Source organism: Salvelinus namaycush, chromosome 37 (genome assembly GCF_016432855.1).
Source record: "Salvelinus namaycush isolate Seneca chromosome 37, SaNama_1.0, whole genome shotgun sequence".
Classification (NCBI taxonomy): Eukaryota; Metazoa; Chordata; class Actinopteri; order Salmoniformes; family Salmonidae; genus Salvelinus; species Salvelinus namaycush.
This window is the reverse complement of record NC_052343.1, coordinates 25,030,711-25,047,994: the sequence shown is the minus strand read 5'-3', so window position 1 is coordinate 25,047,994 and position 17,284 is coordinate 25,030,711. Positions and strand designations below refer to the sequence as shown.

The window sequence follows — 17,284 nt, the reverse complement described above, 5'->3', positions numbered from 1 at the left end:
TATTTTCTTTTGTCGACATTTGGACATTTTACCAAGACATTAGCTGTTTCCATCAGGCCTGTCTTGAGTAAATTACTGCATCAGGTAATTCATACACATAAAATGGTTGGAAACCTGGTTAGTAGTAACAACAATCAACTCATCTTTCATCTATGAATGGGGCTTTATTAAAACAAGGAGCAACACACACTACATGCTATTTCCTATACATTTCTGTTTTGATGGAAGTGCTCAAATATATATACATACACACAAAAGTATGTGGACATCCCTTCAAATTAGTGGATTCGGCTATTTCAGCCATACCGTTGCTGACAGGAGTATACAATTGAGCATACAGCCACGCAATCTCCATAGAGTAGACAAACATTGGCAGTAGAATGGCCTTACAGAAGAGCTCAGTGACTTTCAACGTAGCACCGTCATAGGATGCCACATTTCCAACAAGTCAGTTCGTAAAATGTCTGCCGTTAGAGCTGCCCTGGTCGACTGTAAGTGCTTTTATTGTGAAGTGGAAACATCTAACTCACAGAACGGAACCGGAGTGCTGAAGCGCGGAGGGAAAAAAAAAAAAAAGCCTGTCCTTAGTTGCAACACTCACTACCGAGCTTCCAGAGGCAGTTTGGAACATCAACACAATAACTGTTAGTCGGGAGCTTCATGAAATGGGCTTCCATGGCCGAGCAGCCGGACACAAGCCTAAGATCTCCATGCGCAATGCCGAGCATCGGCTGGAGTGGTGTAAAGCTCGCCGCCATTGGAGCAGTGGAAACGCATTCTCTGGTGTGATGAATCACGCTTCACCATCTAGCAGTCCGACAGACGAATCTTGGTTTGGTGGATGCCAGGAGAAAGCTACCTGCCCCAATGCATAGTGCCAACTGTAAAGTTTGGTGGAGGAAGAATAATGGTCTGAGGCTGTTTTTCATGTTTCGGGCTATGCCCCTTAGTTCCAAAGAAGGGAAATCAACGCTACAGCACACAATGACATTCTAGACGATTCTGTGCTTCCAACTTTGTGGCAACAGTTTGGGAAGGCCCTTGCCCGTTTCAGTATGACAATGCTCCCGTGCACAAAGCGAGGTCCATACAGAAATGGTTTGTCGACATCGGTGTGGAAGAACTTGACTGGACTGCACAGAGCCCTGACCTCAACCCCATTGTACACCTTTGGGATAAATGGGAACGCCGACTGCGAGCCAGGCCTAATCGCCCAACATCAGTGCCCGACCTCACTACTGCTCTTGTGGCTGAATGGAAGCAAGTCCCCTCAGCAATGTTCCAACATCTACACGAAAGCCTTCCCAGAAGGGTGGATTCTGTTATAGCAGCAAAGGGGGGGAACAACTCCATATTAATGCCCATGATTTGGGAATGAGGAGTTCGACGAGCAGGTGTGCACATACTTTGTAGTGTATATTCACTTAATTGTTTTATCCACAATGCACTGATAGCTACCACACTAAGATATAACCATCAACATTTTTGCACAACCTAAAATAGCAGTTGAACAATAAGTGGTACATTTTAATAATGGCTGAAGAGTTAAAGGGATACTTCAGGATTTTGGCAATAAAGCCCTTAAAATCTACTTCCCAGAGTCAGATGAACTTGTCGATACCATTTTTATGTCTCTGCGTGCTGTTTGAAGGAAGTTGCTAACTAGCATTAGCACAATGACAAAGTCTACGGTAACTACCTCGAACTTCCTTCATAGCGGGGAAGTAGATAAAGGACTTCATTGCCAAAATCCCAAAGTATCCCTTTAAGAACAAGCTAAGAACATCATTGCATTTTACAGCACAATACAACAGTTTACAACTATGACCATGAAAATAGGTTCAAGTGAGCAAGAAAAGTCTACTGATAGACAGTGAAAATAGAATCAAAGTAGAATAGTACAATAATGATTATATATGGTTACACAAGACAAAATTAATCCCTCAAATCAATAACCGATTTTGCAAAAACATTTTGCTAAAATCATTGTTCATATGTTCTGTTGGATTATGATGTTCAGAGTATTCATTCTCATTGTGTAACCTGCGCTGTGTCTCCAGACAAAATGCAATGGACCTTTCTGCGGTGGTCTTTCAGTGACCGTAGGCTGGGATAGAGGCGCTGGCAGATGAGGCAGCGAAACGAGTTGGTCTGGTCGTGTGTTTGCAGGTGTTTCTGGAGTCCCTCCACAGTGCCAAACCAGCGCACGCACACAGGGCAACGCATGGGCTTGAAGGCAGGCTTGCACATTCCATTTAGCTGGTGAAACTTGAGGCTGAGGCCATTCGGGAAGTCCATGCTGCAGCGGGAACAGTGGTTTGCCTTCGCTGAAACAGCTCCTCTGTCACCTTTACACCGATTCCAGGAGAGGTGCTTTAGCAGCGCGCCGCGACTGCAAAAGGTGTTGCTGCATCGTATGCACACACAGCGCGGCTGTGGCTTCCTAGGCTTCCGCTGAGGTTGTTGATTTGGCTGAGGGCGCTGTGCTGGCAGAGTGTGTTGCGGAGGCGTATGTTGCTGCTTTGGCAGAGGCTGCCGACGTTGACGAGGCTGCTGTGGAAACCTCAGCAGTAGAGGTGGAGAGCGCTGCTGTTGCATTCCCCCATAGATCTGGTGCTGAGGCTGCATGTGCACTTGTAGGTGGACTTCATAGTCTGCCCAGGAACTCAGTGTCTCACCGCATGTGGGGCAGGTATAGGACTCCTGTGCATGCTTTTGCAAATGCTCTAGGAGGAGCCGTGGGGAAGTGAAGCCTGCCCCACACTCACACGTCACTCTCCTGGGGAGAACATTGGGCAATGACATAATACCCCAATTTGCCCCATTATCCTCCAGATTTTTACTACTTTGTGCCACGGGACGTTGTGGTGCCTGGGCTGCTGATAAGCCCTGTTGTAAAAGTCCATTATCATTCTTGGACACGGTTCTACTTAACTGGCACTTCTTCCTATGAATCAGCATGTTATCTTTGCGGTTAAAGCTCCTCCCGCAGACATAGCAATCGAATTGGAATTGACCCTTGTTGACTTTCTGTGCTACCGCCCGGAAGGTAGATTGTGGCAAAAATGACCTATTTCCACACAGTCTTTGATGCTTTTTTAATGTGCACCCTCGACTGTACGTTTTCTGACATCTATAGCAGGGAAAACGTCTAGCACCATCTTTTATGAAATAAGGCACGCCATCCTTTGTGGACTTGACATGACCCTGAGAAATAGGTTCTTGTAGCATTAAATCATCGTCATCTTCTGCATCTACTGCCTCAATCAGCACATCAATCTCAGAATCATCTAAAGGCATTGTCCATTCTCCATCTCTCCCTTCTTGTTTAAAACTTATTGCTGCGTTGTCTCCTTCACCATCTCCTTGCTGTAGTGTTGCAGATCCTGAATCAATTTCTTCTGGTGTTACATGCTTGGAAACTTTGGGATAGAAGGATGAGAAGCTTTTAGGTGAACCAGACGAGAGCAAATCAGGAAACTGTGGATGTGGCCTTGATTCTGCAGAAATCACCTCCTGCTTTATCTGACGAGTGCTGTCAGTGCCCACACTGATGTTTTTGGAGATTAGAGGCCTCTGGTTGATGTCTGTGACAGGCTCCCTTGCTTGAATGTTTTCCCCAAATGCAGTATTTTTGTACAGGGCAGAGTTGGAGGCATGCTGAGGAGGATGGGGTGGCCCCTGACACTTGTGCACATTGAGATTATACCTACGGGCATAGCTGTGCTTGCACACTTGACATAAGTAAGGCCTCCTAGCTTTAACACTTTGGAAGATTCTTTGTGGTTGTTGCTTCTTTTGCTTCTGGAATGATGCAGTCTTTTTGATAGAGTGGCATTTACTCCCCACTGAGGTAAGGTGGTGTGGAGCCAGGGGACAGATGTGGTTGTCTGGAAGGGGTGGTTTTCCAATCATCAGTTGTTTACAGTGACGACAACACTTCACTATCTCCTTCCTGTGTAAGGCATGATGCACTGTCAAGCTGTCCAAGTCCTGAAAAACACTTCGGCAGCGGCCACATTGATATCTCCCCTGTGTGGCCCTGTTTCTAGAATCAATAAGCTTTTGGCGGGTCTCAAGAACTACTACAGGGCAGAAGGTCTGAGTCAAAGATATGATGCCAGATGGATGGGCTATTGTCTTTGCACCAGACTTTGTAAGCAGGTGTCTTAACTGGCCAATAGAGGGCCCTGGTGTGGATGCTGCTGTTTGTTTGGATTGTGACATCACCTCCACTGGTATAAGCTCTCTTTTGGGTATCACAAGTCTCTTGTGTCTTAATGGGTAGTGTTGAGCAGGTTGATAACGTTTCATGTATGCATTTGCTATCATCTTCATTATTGTCTCATTCTTAGGTGCGCCGGCATCTTCTGAAGATGCGCCGCTTGTAACAGGACAGTCTGCATCCTCAGGAGTCTCATCCTGGACGGATTGTGGCGAGGGTTCCTGTGCAGTAGAGATGTTCTCAGGTTGGATAAGCCCATCAGGCTGTAATTCCTGCTCACTTGCGCCTGGAGGGAGGTTGTTCAGCTCTTGAGGTCTGGTTAGGGCAATAAACCCCTTATTTGTATAGACTTCAGGAACGGTGGATGTGCTATTAAGCTGTGGGAGAATTGAACTAGGAATGACAGGATATAGGGGTGAGGGATGAGAGGGGGGACTGAGGCCCAAAATGGTTTGGCTAAGGGTTGGCTGAGGGGAGACTGGTTGGACAGGTTCAACCAGACTGCATTCGTCTTGGCTCAAATATTTAGCATCAGTCATCTGGGTCTGCTGCTGGGGGGTTGAGACATGAGATCTTTTATGCTCCAGCATTTCATTAAAGTTCTGAAACTCATCCCCACAATCACAGATAAAAAGAGAGGGAGCTGGGGTCTCAGGTAGTGCTTTGCAGCAGTGCTGGTCTTGGAGCTCCTTGTTTGAAAACACTTCACCACAGTGAGTGCAGAGGCTCTGCTTCTCAGATTGTGGTGGTTGCTTGTCATACTGAACTGCATGAGAAGCTTGGTGCACCAACAAGGATGCCAATCCAGTAAAGGTGGCTGAACAAGCCACACAGCGATACATTTTAGGGGATGAGGTACTTCCCTGAAGGCCAAGCATTGTGGTACAAGACAGTCACAGTACAAAGGGGGGCTCAGGTGTCCTCAACTGGCTGATCTTGGGTTGTCAGTTTCCTGAAAAAAGAAAACACAGTTGTCAGGAATATACACTGCTCAAACAAATAAAGGGAACACTTAAACAACACAATGTAACTCCAAGTCAATCACACTTCTGTGAAATCAAACTTTCCACTTAGGAAGCAACACTGATTGACAATAAATTTCACATGCTGTTGTGCAAATGGAATAGACAAAAGGTGGAAATTATAGGCAATTAGCAAGACACCCCCAATAAAGGAGTGATTCTGCAGGTGGTGACCACAGACCACTTCTCAGTTCCTATGCTTCCTGGCTGATGTTTTGGTCACTTTTGAATGCTGGCGGTGCTCTCACTCTAGTGGTAGCATGAGACTGAGTCTACAACCCACACAAGTGGCTCAGGTAGTGCAGCTTATCCAGGATGGCACATCAATGCGAGCTGTGGCAAGAAGGTTTGCTGTGTCTGTCAGCGTAGTGTCCAGAGCATGGAGGCGCTACCAGGAGACAGGCCAGTACATCAGGAGACGTGGAGGAGGCCGTAGGAGGGCAACAACCCAGCAGCAGGACCGCTACCTCCGCCTTTGAGCAGGAGGAGCACTGCCAGAGCCCTGCAAAATGACCTCCAGCAGGCCACAAATGTGCATGTGTCTGCTCAAACGGTCAGAAACAGACTCCATGAGGGTGGTATGAGGGCCCGACATCCACAGGTGGGGTTTGTGCTTACAGCCCAACACCGTGCAGGACGTTTGGCATTTGCCAGAGAACACCAAGATTGGCAAATTCGCCACTGGCGCCCTGTGCTCTTCACAGATGAAAGCAGGTTCACACTGAGCACATGTGACAGACGTGACAGAGTCTGGAGACGCCGTGGAGAACGTTCTGCTGCCTGCAACATCCTCCAGCATGACCGGTTTGGCGGTGGGTCAGTCATGGTGTGGGGTGGCATTTCTTTGTGGGGCCGCACAGCCCTCCATGTGCTCGCCAGAGGTAGCCTGACTGCCATTAGGTACCGAGATGAGATCCTCAGAGCCCTTGTGAGACCATATGCTGACACATGCACATTTGTGGCCTGCTGGAGGTCATTTTGCAGGGCTCTGGCAGTGCTCCTCCTTGCACAAAGGCGGAGGTAGCGGTCCTGCTGCTGGGTTGTTGCCCTCCTACGGCCTCCTCCACGTCTCCTGATGTACTGGCCTGTCTCCTGGTAGCGCCTCCATGCTCTGGACACTACGCTGACAGACACAGCAAACCTTCTTGCCACAGCTCGCATTGATGTGCCATCCTGGATAAGCTGCACTACCTGAGCCACTTGTGTGGGTTGTAGACTCAGTCTCATGCTACCACTAGAGTGAGAGCACCGCCAGCATTCAAAAGTGACCAAAACATCAGCCAGGAAGCATAGGAACTGAGAAGTGGTCTGTGGTCACCACCTGCAGAATCACTCCTTTATTGGGGGTGTCTTGCTAATTGCCTATAATTTCCACCTTTTGTCTATTCCATTTGCACAACAGCATGTGAAATTTATTGTCAATCAGTGTTGCTTCCTAAGTGGACAGTTTGATTTCACAGAAGTGTGATTGACTTGGAGTTACATTGTGTTGTTTAAGTGTTCCCTTTATTTTTTTGAGCAGTGTATGATAAGTATCCCCTCAAACAATGTAACATTTGTGAATCTCCAAACAAAATAAAGTTTACAGATACAGTATATATACTTCATTTCTGAAACTATTTACCAAATGACCTAGCCTACATTCTAATTTGTAATTCCATATGCTCAGGCACCTCCACAATCTCAGCAATGATATAATATACTGTAGGTTCACACCATAACACTTCAGCTACACTGATGTCGTGAGGTTCCCAGGATACCTTCTGTTCAGTAAATCAGGTAATACATGAGGTGAAAATGAGACTGTAGTACAACTTTAATTTCAAGTTATTAATAGATGTGATTCGTATATAAATACTGGATCAGTGGCATAGGACGCACCCCTGCGAGGCTCCCCTGCAAAAATGTTTAGAATTACAGTAAACTAGCTTTAAAAACTACAAAATTCTCTGCCTCAAGGCAAAATGTGTAGAAAAGCATGAGAAGCTAAAACAAATTCTCTGCCCCATGGAAAAAGTGTAGGATTGTGCTCTTCTTGGATGACGGTAGTGGGCCGGTGTAGTGTGGGTGAGCGGTTTGCTGATGTCAGCGTTGTGAACAGTGCCTCATGGTAGCAGTGGGGTTATGATATGGGCAGGAATAGGCTACGGCCAACGAACACAATTGCATTTTATTGATAGTATTTTGAATGCACAGAGATACCATTATGAGCAGTGGTGTAAAGTACTTAAGTAAAAATACTTTAAAGTACTCCATAAGTAGTTTTTGGGGGTATCTGTACTTCACTTATGTTTGATAACTTTTACATCACTACATTCCTAAACATTTTTTTTTTTTTTTTTTACTTTTCACTCCATACATTTTCCGTGACACCTAAAGGTACTCGTTACATTTTTTATGCTTAGCAGGACAGAAAAGGGTCCAATCTACACATCTATCAAGATAACATCCCTGGTCATCCCTACTGCCTTGGATCTGGCGCTCACTTAATAACACAAATGCTTTGTTTATAAATGATATCCGAGTGTTGGAGTGTGCCCCTGGCTATCCGTAAAAAAAAACAAGACAATTGTGCCATCTGGTTTGCTTAATGAGGAATTTGAAATTATTTATACTATTACTTTTGATACTTTAGTAAATTTTAGCAATTCAATTTACTTTTGATACTCAAGTATATTTAAAACCAAATACTTAAACTTTTACTAAAGTAGGATTTTATTGGGTGACTAACTTGAGTCATTTGCTATTGAAGTATCTTTACTTTCACACAAGTATGACAATTGGGTACTTTTCCCACCACTGGTTACGAAATCCTAAGGCCCATTGTCGTGCCATTCATCTAACGCCATCACTTCACGTTTCTGCATGATAAAGCACGGCCCCATGATGCAAAGATCAATACACAATTCTGGAAAGCTGAAAAGGTCCCAGTTCTTCCATGGCCTACATACTGATTGGGTTGCAAAGGGTAGGAAACTTCACGGTAGACTTGCAGAATAATTCCGGAAATTTTCCATGGGAAGTTAAGCCTGGGAATTTTGCTTAAATTCATCAAAAAAAATTGTTAATAACAGTGAACCTTTTTGTGGGATACACATAAGGCAATTCTAGGTCTTGTGGCATATTTTGGTTAAACTATCCCCAATTCAATGGAATTGCAACCCTCTGCATGCACAGTGCATTCTTCCATCACATGTACAGCTGATTCTCAAGATCTTGCAGCTAATGAGATGCTATTGAGCCCACACTACTATACTTTCTGAGCTAAGGACTACATGCTTTCTGGTAAGTTTTGATTACAATACCAGGTGGGGTGAAAATATTTTATATGACATTTAAAAAATCATGTAAACTAATAAATAGTAGCCTACAGCAAAGTGTGTTTAAATCATTTCTAACTTGTTAACAATTTCTGCTAGTTAGTTTTTGCTACCATGTGGGGTTTAGCTTGCTTGAGCCTGCTAACTGAGTGTTAATTCACCTGTTTCCATACATGTTTCATTTTAAAACATGTATCTTACAAAGGAGTTGTTTAATCTAACAGCTAAACTATTTATCTATACATGATTATTTTTTTATTTATTTTTTTAAATTTTATTTATAGGAAAATGTCTTGGGCACAATCTGTGTGGAGACATTTCACTGCAGCTAATGTAGAAGGAAAAGCTGTGTACATTTGCAAAAATTGTGCCGAATCATATGTGAAGAATGCAACAAAGACGCAGAATCATCTGGCCAAGTGCATAAAGTTCCCTCAGAGCTCTGACAAAAGTCCCTCTACTTCTATTCGGGGTGAAAATGATGAGACACCTTATTGATAGCAACAGCTTATGGTCCTCCTGGAATCAGAAGTTTTTTTTGACTCAATGGAGGAACGCAGTCAAAGAAATGCTGATGAATGTCTTGCTCGAGCTGCGTATGCAACTGGTTCACCTCTGATGCTCACAGGTAATGTGTATTGGAAGAGATTTCTGAATGTTTTTCGCCCAGAATACACCCCTCCAACCAGACATGCTTTATCTACTCATTTGCTGGATGCCAAGTTCAAGTGAAGATCACAGACAAAGCAGACAGTATTGCAATCATCTCTGATGGGTGGTCAAATGTTTATGGGCAAGGAATAATTAACTACATCTCCACCCCTCAACCAGTATTCTACAACAGCACAGACACAAGGGACAACAGACACACCAGTCTCTACATTGCAGATGAGTTGAAGGCAGTCATCAATTACCTTGGACCACAGAAGGTATTTGCACTGGTGACAGACAATGCTGCAAACATGAAGGCTGCTTGGACTAAAGTGGAGGAGTCCTACCCTCACATCACACCCATTGGCTGTGCTGCTCCTGCATTGAATCTGCTCCTCAAGGGCATCACGGCACTGAAAACAATGGATGCACTCTACAAGAGAGACAATGAAATGGTTAGGTATGTGAAGGGTCAAGTTATTGCATCAATCTACCTCACGAAGCAAAGTGAGAAAAATAAGAGCACCACATTGAAGCTGCACAGCAACACATGTTGGGGTGGTGTTGTCATCATGTTTGACAGTCTCCTGGAGGGGAGGGAGTCTCTCCAAGAAATGACCATATCAGTCTGCCGATATGGACAGCCCCATCAAAAGGATCCTCTTGGATTATGCATTTGGGAGAGTGGTAAGCAGCCTGAAACCTATAGCAGTAGCCATTGCACGGATTGAGGGAAACAATGCCATCCTGTCTGATGTTCAGACTCTGCTTGCAGATGTAAGAGAAGATATCGTACTACCCTGCCCACTTCACTGTTGCTCCAAGCAGAGGAACTGCAGTTCTGAAATACATCAAAAAGCGTGAAAACTTCTGCCTGAAGCCCATACACGCTGTAGTATACTTGTTGGACCCCAAGTATGCTGGCAAGAGCATCCTGTCTGGTGCAGAGATCAACAAGGCCTATGGTGTCATCATTACTGTGTCTCGCCACCTTGGCCTGGAATAGGGCAAGGTTCTTGGCAGTCTGGCACAGGACACTTCTAAGCAAGGGCTTTGGGATGGAGATCCAATATGGCAGTCATGCCAACATATCTCATCAGCCACCTGGTGGAAGGGACTTTGTGGATCTGAGGCACTTTCCCCTGTTCCCTTGATCATGCTCCAAATCCCACCAACATCAGCCGCCTCAGAGCGCAACTGGTCTTGTTTGGAAACAGACACAAAAGCAGGCAACAGTCTGACCAATACAAGGGTTGAAAAATTGGTGGTCATCCGGGCAAATTTGAGGCTTTTTGGGCCTGACAACGAGCCATCCTCTACAAGGTTGGAAAGTGACAGTGAAGATGAGGCCTGAGTCTGATGTTCAAGAGGTGGACATTGAGGAGATCCAGGGAGAAGACATGGAAGCCTGAGAGGAAGACAACCAAAGCTTTAGTTTCTAGACTATCATTTTACAGATATATGTTGAAAACATTTTTGGGAGATGCGATGGATCAGTGGGGATCATTCAATATTCCCTTTCTTTTGTTGTTCAGTGAAATCATCCCATGTGATTAGTCAACTAATTTTATTAAAGTTCAATTCGTCACTAAATTGTTTTTTAAAATTTCTATTTGAAGGATTTAATCATTTGCAATTATGTCTACCTATGATAAGGTAAAAGGTTAACATTTCTGTCTCCATATGCTATGGTAAATATATCCAATGCAAAAAACATCTACATTTAAATAGCATTCATATTAATTTGCATACTTCCGTTTATTCCCATATATTCCGGTTAATTCCAACAGAAAGTTTCCACCTCTGAATATACCCCAAAATGTGCAACCCTACATACTGACCAGACATGTCACCCATTGAGCATGTTTGGGATGCTCTGGACCGACAGCATGTTCCAGTTGCCACCAAAATCCAGCATTTCTCACAGCCATTGAAGAGGAGAGGGACAGCATTCCACAATCAACAGCCTGATCAACTCCATGCCAAGGAGATGTGTCTCGCTGCATAAGGCAAATGGTCACACCAGACACTGACTTTTTTTTTTAGAAAGGTATCTGTGACTAACCGATGCATATCTATATACCCAGTCATGTGAAATCCATAGATTTGGGCGGTAGGGCCTAATGAATTTATTTACATTGACTGATCCTGATATGAACCGCGACTCAGTAAAATATTTTTAATTGTTGCATGTTGCATTTATATTTTTGTTCAGTGTACACCTAACTCTTCTTACAGTTCCACTGGATGACGTAAATAAATGTAGTTTTTTTTTTTTTACTATCGTGACTCGTGTCATGTGATATAGGTGGCTTATTGATAACGGTTTCCTATATACTATTGGCTGCCTAGTGATTGCAACTCTCCAATGTGAATAATTGGCAATGATGTTAAGTTTCCAAGTGTTACTGAAAAATCTTAAGTGAAATGCACTAATTGCGCGTGATACACATCATTACTCTACTGTAATCTATCAATCCATTCCAAATCTTTATACTATACATGACCCAAAGGGCGGCATATGTTGACCTTGCCTAGGGTGGCAGCAGAACTGCTAGAACTAGGCTTGACGAACACAATTTGCCTCTAATTTATTTGCATTAGCGGCGAACCTTGGCCTGCTTAAAGTCAACAGCTGCTGTTGCGAAGTCAAAACTGTCCAACTCTTTGGAGCAGCTTGCGATGCTCATCAGCCTCATTACTTTGTCTTCAAGAAGGCGCGATCTTGAGGTAGTCTTTGTTCATATCCTTTGCTAGTTAGTGAGTTATTAGCCCAGTTATAGATAATTTGCAGTCAGCAAAAGAGGATTGACTGCTTCCTACAAGAGCACAACACGTGTGCATGTCTAGCCATCTTAGAAAAGTGAGTTTGGTAAAGAGCTTTTTTTTTGTTTTAAAAAGGGGCAGTGTTGTATTTTCAGACAGGCTTGAATAAGCTAAGTATCCAATAGGCAGAGGGTAGCATGTCTGATTCGCATAAAAAATGTTATGGGAATAATGATGCATTTTATTTTGTAAAGTGGTTTCTTACGTCAAACAACATTTTCAGTCACCTCTGTCTGATGGACAAGTGGATAAACAGGTTAATGTCACGCCCTGCATGTTTTTCCCCACAAAGGTCTCATGGAATGTAGGCCTACATTGAACACCACACATTGGCTGCTACTTTTGGCTGAATGATAGAACAGCTATTTCCATCTAAAATGTTATGGGATGCATTTTCTCCATTATTTTTGATGGTAGGCTACATTATCAAATAGCCACAGTAGCCTACCTGAAAACTTAACTTTAATTTAAAGGGGGTACAGCCTCAGTGTTCACAGTAAACACGCTCCGGACGTTGCACATTATTTTCACAACATTCAAGTTTGCGCTCTGCAGAGCTGAAATTTGCTCAGTGACAAAAAACATTTGAGGTAACATTGCTTATGGGGACCTCACGTTTTTTGCGTGAGTAATAGAAACACAAACCCGACACCATTTGCCAAGCAGCTTGAGGATATATTAGCCTATAAAGTATATTTGCCCTTGAAGTTTGAGCACATCGACTGGTATTTACATCAATTAATAAAAAGCATTATTAATGTTGTAAATGACTATTGTAGCTGGAAACAGCAGATTTTTTATGGAATATCTACATAGGCCCATTATCAGCAACCATCACTCCTGTGTTCCAATGGCACGTTGTGTTAGCTAATCCAAGTTTATCATTGTAAAAGGCTAATTGATCATTAGAAAACCCTTTTGCAATTATGTTAGCACAGCTGAAAACTGTGGTGCTGATTAAAGCAGCAATAAAACTCGCCTTCTTTAGACTAGTTGATTATCTGGAGCATCAGCATTTGTGGGTTCGATTACAGGCTCAAAATGGCCAGAAACAAAGAACTTTCCTCTGAAACTCGTCAGTCTACTCTTGTTCTGAGAAATTATGGCTATTCCATGCGAGAAATTGCCAAGAAACTGAAGATCTTGTACAACACTGTACAACTCCCTTCACAGAAAAGCACAAACTGGCTCTAACCAGATTAGAAAGCGTGGGAGGCCCCGGTGCACAACTGAGCAAGAGGACAAGTACATTAGTGTCTAGTTTGAGAAACAGACACCTCAAAAGTCCTCAACGGGCAGCTTCATTAAATAGTACCCACAAAACACCAGTCTCAACGTCAACAGTGAAGAGGCGACTCAGGGATGGAAACCATGTTTGACCCCGTTCCATTGATTCCATTCCAGCCAATACAATGGGCCTGTTCTGCTATAGCTCCTCCCACCAGCCAACACTGGTGGAAACGAATCTAACCCGCTGGCTCCTGAAACCCGTCCCCATTTGCTCCCGAGTCTTGCTAACTGGCATTGCAAATTAGCACTTCGCTAGCTAACTGCGCTGTTTTAGAAGAAAACAGATTATATGAATAAACACCATAGCTAGCCCTCCTCATTGTTGGGGCGTGGATTTGTATTTACATTTTATGTTAACATTCATTGAAATTGGTGGTTACTATTGGTTTCAGATCCAAGGCAAGAAATTGTCTGCCATGTTTTCGGTTTTGGTAAGGGCTCAGAGTGATGTCACGCACTGTCGATACTCGTGAATATTCATGAAATTGCCTCGCGCATCTGCAAATTTTGTTTTATCGCCCCCAACGTGCTAGGTGGATATCAGGTGTTAAGGGGCTACACGGAACCCGAACCGGCTGCGCACATGCGCTATCGTGCATACATTTATTTGTCCCCCTACACGATCACGATGTTTAAAAAATCAAAACAAACTCTGAACCAATGACATTAATTTGGGGACAGGTCAAAAATCATTAAACATGTATGGCAATTTAGCTAGTTAGCTTGCTAGCTAATTTGTCCTGGGATATAAACATTGAGTTGTTATTTTACCTGATAAGCACAAGGTCCTCTACTCCGACAATTAATCCACACATAAAACAGCCAACCGAATTGTTTCTCGTCATCTCTCCTCCTTCCAGGCTATTTCATCTTTGAACTTATATGGTGATCGCATCCAAACTTTCATAGTATTACCACAACCGGCAAAACAGTTAGTCTTTCAATCACCCACGTGGGTATAACCAATGAGGAGAAGGCACGTGGGTACCTGCTTCTATAAACCAATTAGGAGATGGGAGAGGCAGGACTTTCAGCGCAATCTGCTTCAGAAATATTAATGAGTTCTATTTTAGGCCTTGGCATCCAGACGCTCGTTGGTGCGCGAGCAGTGTGGGTGCAATAATTGAATAACATGGATTTCTAAATTTATTTTGTGACGCTAGCGCACGCGACGTGTCCGGTCTGGTCAGCATGTTAGGCAGTACATGCTACATGGAGCGATGGTGTAGGGCTAAAGCATTATTTTAGGATATTTATACACAAGTCAAGAAAAACGCTGGGCCCCGATAAAGAAATAAACCACATGCATCTGATTTACTGCACATCAACACGTGTTCCTTGCATAACACAATCTTGTAAAATGTATCGACTTCCCTAAAATTATTAACTTTGCACCTGACAAGAGCGCGCTAAAATAAAAAGCATGCATGATTGCAATGCCATTTGTTGTTGTAGCAAAACAGCACTTCACGCCATATTGGTGGGGTATCTATAGCTTTATAATATTCCATGACATGTCTAATGAAAGTTTGCTAATTAGATAAGCACATGTAGTACCTAACAATCAAACTAAGCTTTTAGTCGCTCAATTCGACGATGGCAGACGTAACGTTAGCCAGCTAATGTTAGCCACACAATCAACCATTGCATTAGCTAACTAGTTCCAAAAATGAGCGTCAAACTACTGCTTTTAAACTACAGCTAGCTAACAAAAACGTCTATGTGCCGTGTGTAGTTGACAACAAAATTACGTAGCAAAAAAATAAATATGCATTGATGATGTCCAAGAAAGCGTTAGTGAACAAAAGCCAGCTAGCTTGCCAAATAGCTAGCCTTGCTAACAACACACTATAATGTGATTAGTTAATGTTACCCCGAGATCTTTCAATAGAATTATTCCAGATAATTGTGAAAGTTTAGCTTATGCATAACATGTCAAATGAACATATTGGGAAAATAGTAACGTTAGAAAGCACAATTTAGGTATGTCATTCTGAAATGTCCTCGTCGTTCAATGACAACGATAATATATTTGGTAAACTTACCATCAGTAATTTTGTTTATTACAGTATTTTGTGTCATCCAGGGCTACTTTCGTTCAATACCGATTCATTTGAATATTTTAGACGTATTATTTGTAGCCACGATGCTGTTCGGATCGTGCATTCGGTTGATGTGTGCTGCTGCACAGCTGTAGCAAAGGGGGGTGCGTTCCAGGTGGTCTCCATTACCAGTCGCGCGCACATGTTAGTTGTCGTCTTTGTGGATCATGGACTTGTCAAATCTGATCTGCGCAGCGTGGCTAAGTTAACAACGGACTGGAACGTAACCAGTCGCTCTGGGGGAGTTTTTTCCCTAAATCCTCCCAACGAACTGGGCAGCAGACTGCTGTAATCTTAGAACATTCTGCCAACTATAGACTCGGAGTCAGAGGGATACACCCAAACTCATAATGGGATACTGATGATAACTGTAAATAATTATTCAGACCAAAAACGTTGTTTAATGTACGTTTCTATATTATAACTTTGTTCTATAGCCTACTTTTTGTACTTCAATTTGATGGCGACTCAAATCAATAATGCACCGAGAAATGTAATCCCGGCACATTATACCGTTGAAACTGGTGCGCTTTATATTTATTATTGAGGTGTGTTTTAACTGCCATTTAAAATAGACAAGATATGAAGGATATTGTTCTCTGCCCAATGTAGGCCTGAATGGTTATGGCTAAAGATTGCCAATGCAATGGAAGCTATATCCCACCTGTTAAGCAAATGCATTTCAATTATCAGGTGTGCCTTGTTAAAAGTTAATTTGTGGAATTTCTTTCATTCTTAATGCATTTGAGCCAAACAGTTGTGTTGTGACAAGGTAGGATTGGTATACAGAAGATAGCCCTATTTGGTAAAATACCAAGTCCATGTTATGGCAAGAACAGCTCAAATAAGCAAAGAGAAACGACAGTCCATCATTACTTTAAGACATGAAGGTCAGTCAATCCAGAAAATGTCAAGTACTTTGAAAGTTTCTTCAAGTGCAGTCGCAAAAACCATCAAGCGCTATGATGAAACTGGCTCTCATGAGGACCACCATAGGAAAGGAAGACCCAGAGTTACCTTTGCTGCAGAGGATAAGTTCATTACAGTTAACTGCACTTCAGATTGCAGCCCAAATAAATGCTTCACAGAGTTCAAGTAACAGACACATCTCAACATCAACTGTTAAGAGGAGACTGCGTGAATCAGGCCTTCATGGTCGAATTGCTGCAAAGATACCACTACTAAAGGACACCAATAAGAAGAGACTTGCTTGAGCCAAGAAACATGAGCAATGGACATTAGACCGGTGTAAATGTGTCCTTCGTTCTGATGAGTCCTTTTTTGAGATTTCTGGTTCCAACCACTGTGTCTTTGTGAGACGCAGAGTAGGTGAACGCATGATCTCCTCATGTGTGGTTCCCACCATGAAGCATGGAGGAAGTGTGATGGTGCTTTCCTGGTGACTGTCAGTGATTTATTTAGAATTCAAGGCACACTTAACCAGCATGGCTACCACAGCATTCTGCAGTGGTACACCATCCCATCTGGTTTGCGTTTAGTGGGACTATCATTTGTTTTTCCAACAGGACAATGACCCCAAACACACCTCCAGGCTGTATGGATTTGTTGAACACTTTTTGGGTTCCTACATGATTCCATAGTTTTGATGTCTTAACTATTATTTTAAAATGTAGAAAATAGTAAAAATAAAGAAAAATGCTGGAATGAGTAGTTGTCCCAACTTGACTGGTACTGTATATACATAAATTCTGAAAAATATATATAAACGCAACATGCAACAATTTTACAGAGTTACAGTTCATATAAAGAAATCAGTCAATTGAAATAAATCAATTAGGCCCTAAACTATAGATTTCACATGACTGGGCAGGGGCACAGGCATGTGTG

At 43.0% G+C, this 17,284-nt stretch overlaps 1 protein-coding gene across 2 annotated transcripts; it reads right to left on the bottom strand.

The window, feature by feature from the left end:
• Nucleotides 1-1,305: 1,305 nt before the first annotated feature.
• Nucleotides 1,306-15,520, bottom strand: im:7147486. 2 transcript variants are annotated; one of them, XM_038977185.1, is made up of 2 exons: nt 15,380-15,520; nt 1,306-5,177 (listed from the first exon to the last, which is right to left on the bottom strand). In XM_038977185.1, the coding sequence occupies exon 2, from the start codon at nt 5,101-5,103 to the stop codon at nt 2,032-2,034; it is 3,072 nt and encodes a 1,023-aa protein (XP_038833113.1). In that variant the 5' UTR covers nt 5,104-5,177; nt 15,380-15,520; the 3' UTR covers nt 1,306-2,031. The 2 variants fall into 2 exon arrangements, with proteins under 2 accessions (XP_038833113.1, XP_038833112.1); XM_038977184.1 differs by lacking the exon at nt 15,380-15,520 and adding an exon at nt 9,482-9,524.
• Nucleotides 15,521-17,284: the final 1,764 nt, after the last annotated feature.

What these genes read in the sequence shown, in the direction of transcription:
- im:7147486 (XM_038977185.1), bottom strand. Translation starts at nt 5,103, where the DNA reads ATGCTTGGCCTTCAGGGAAGTACCTCATCCCCTAAAATGTATCGCTGT.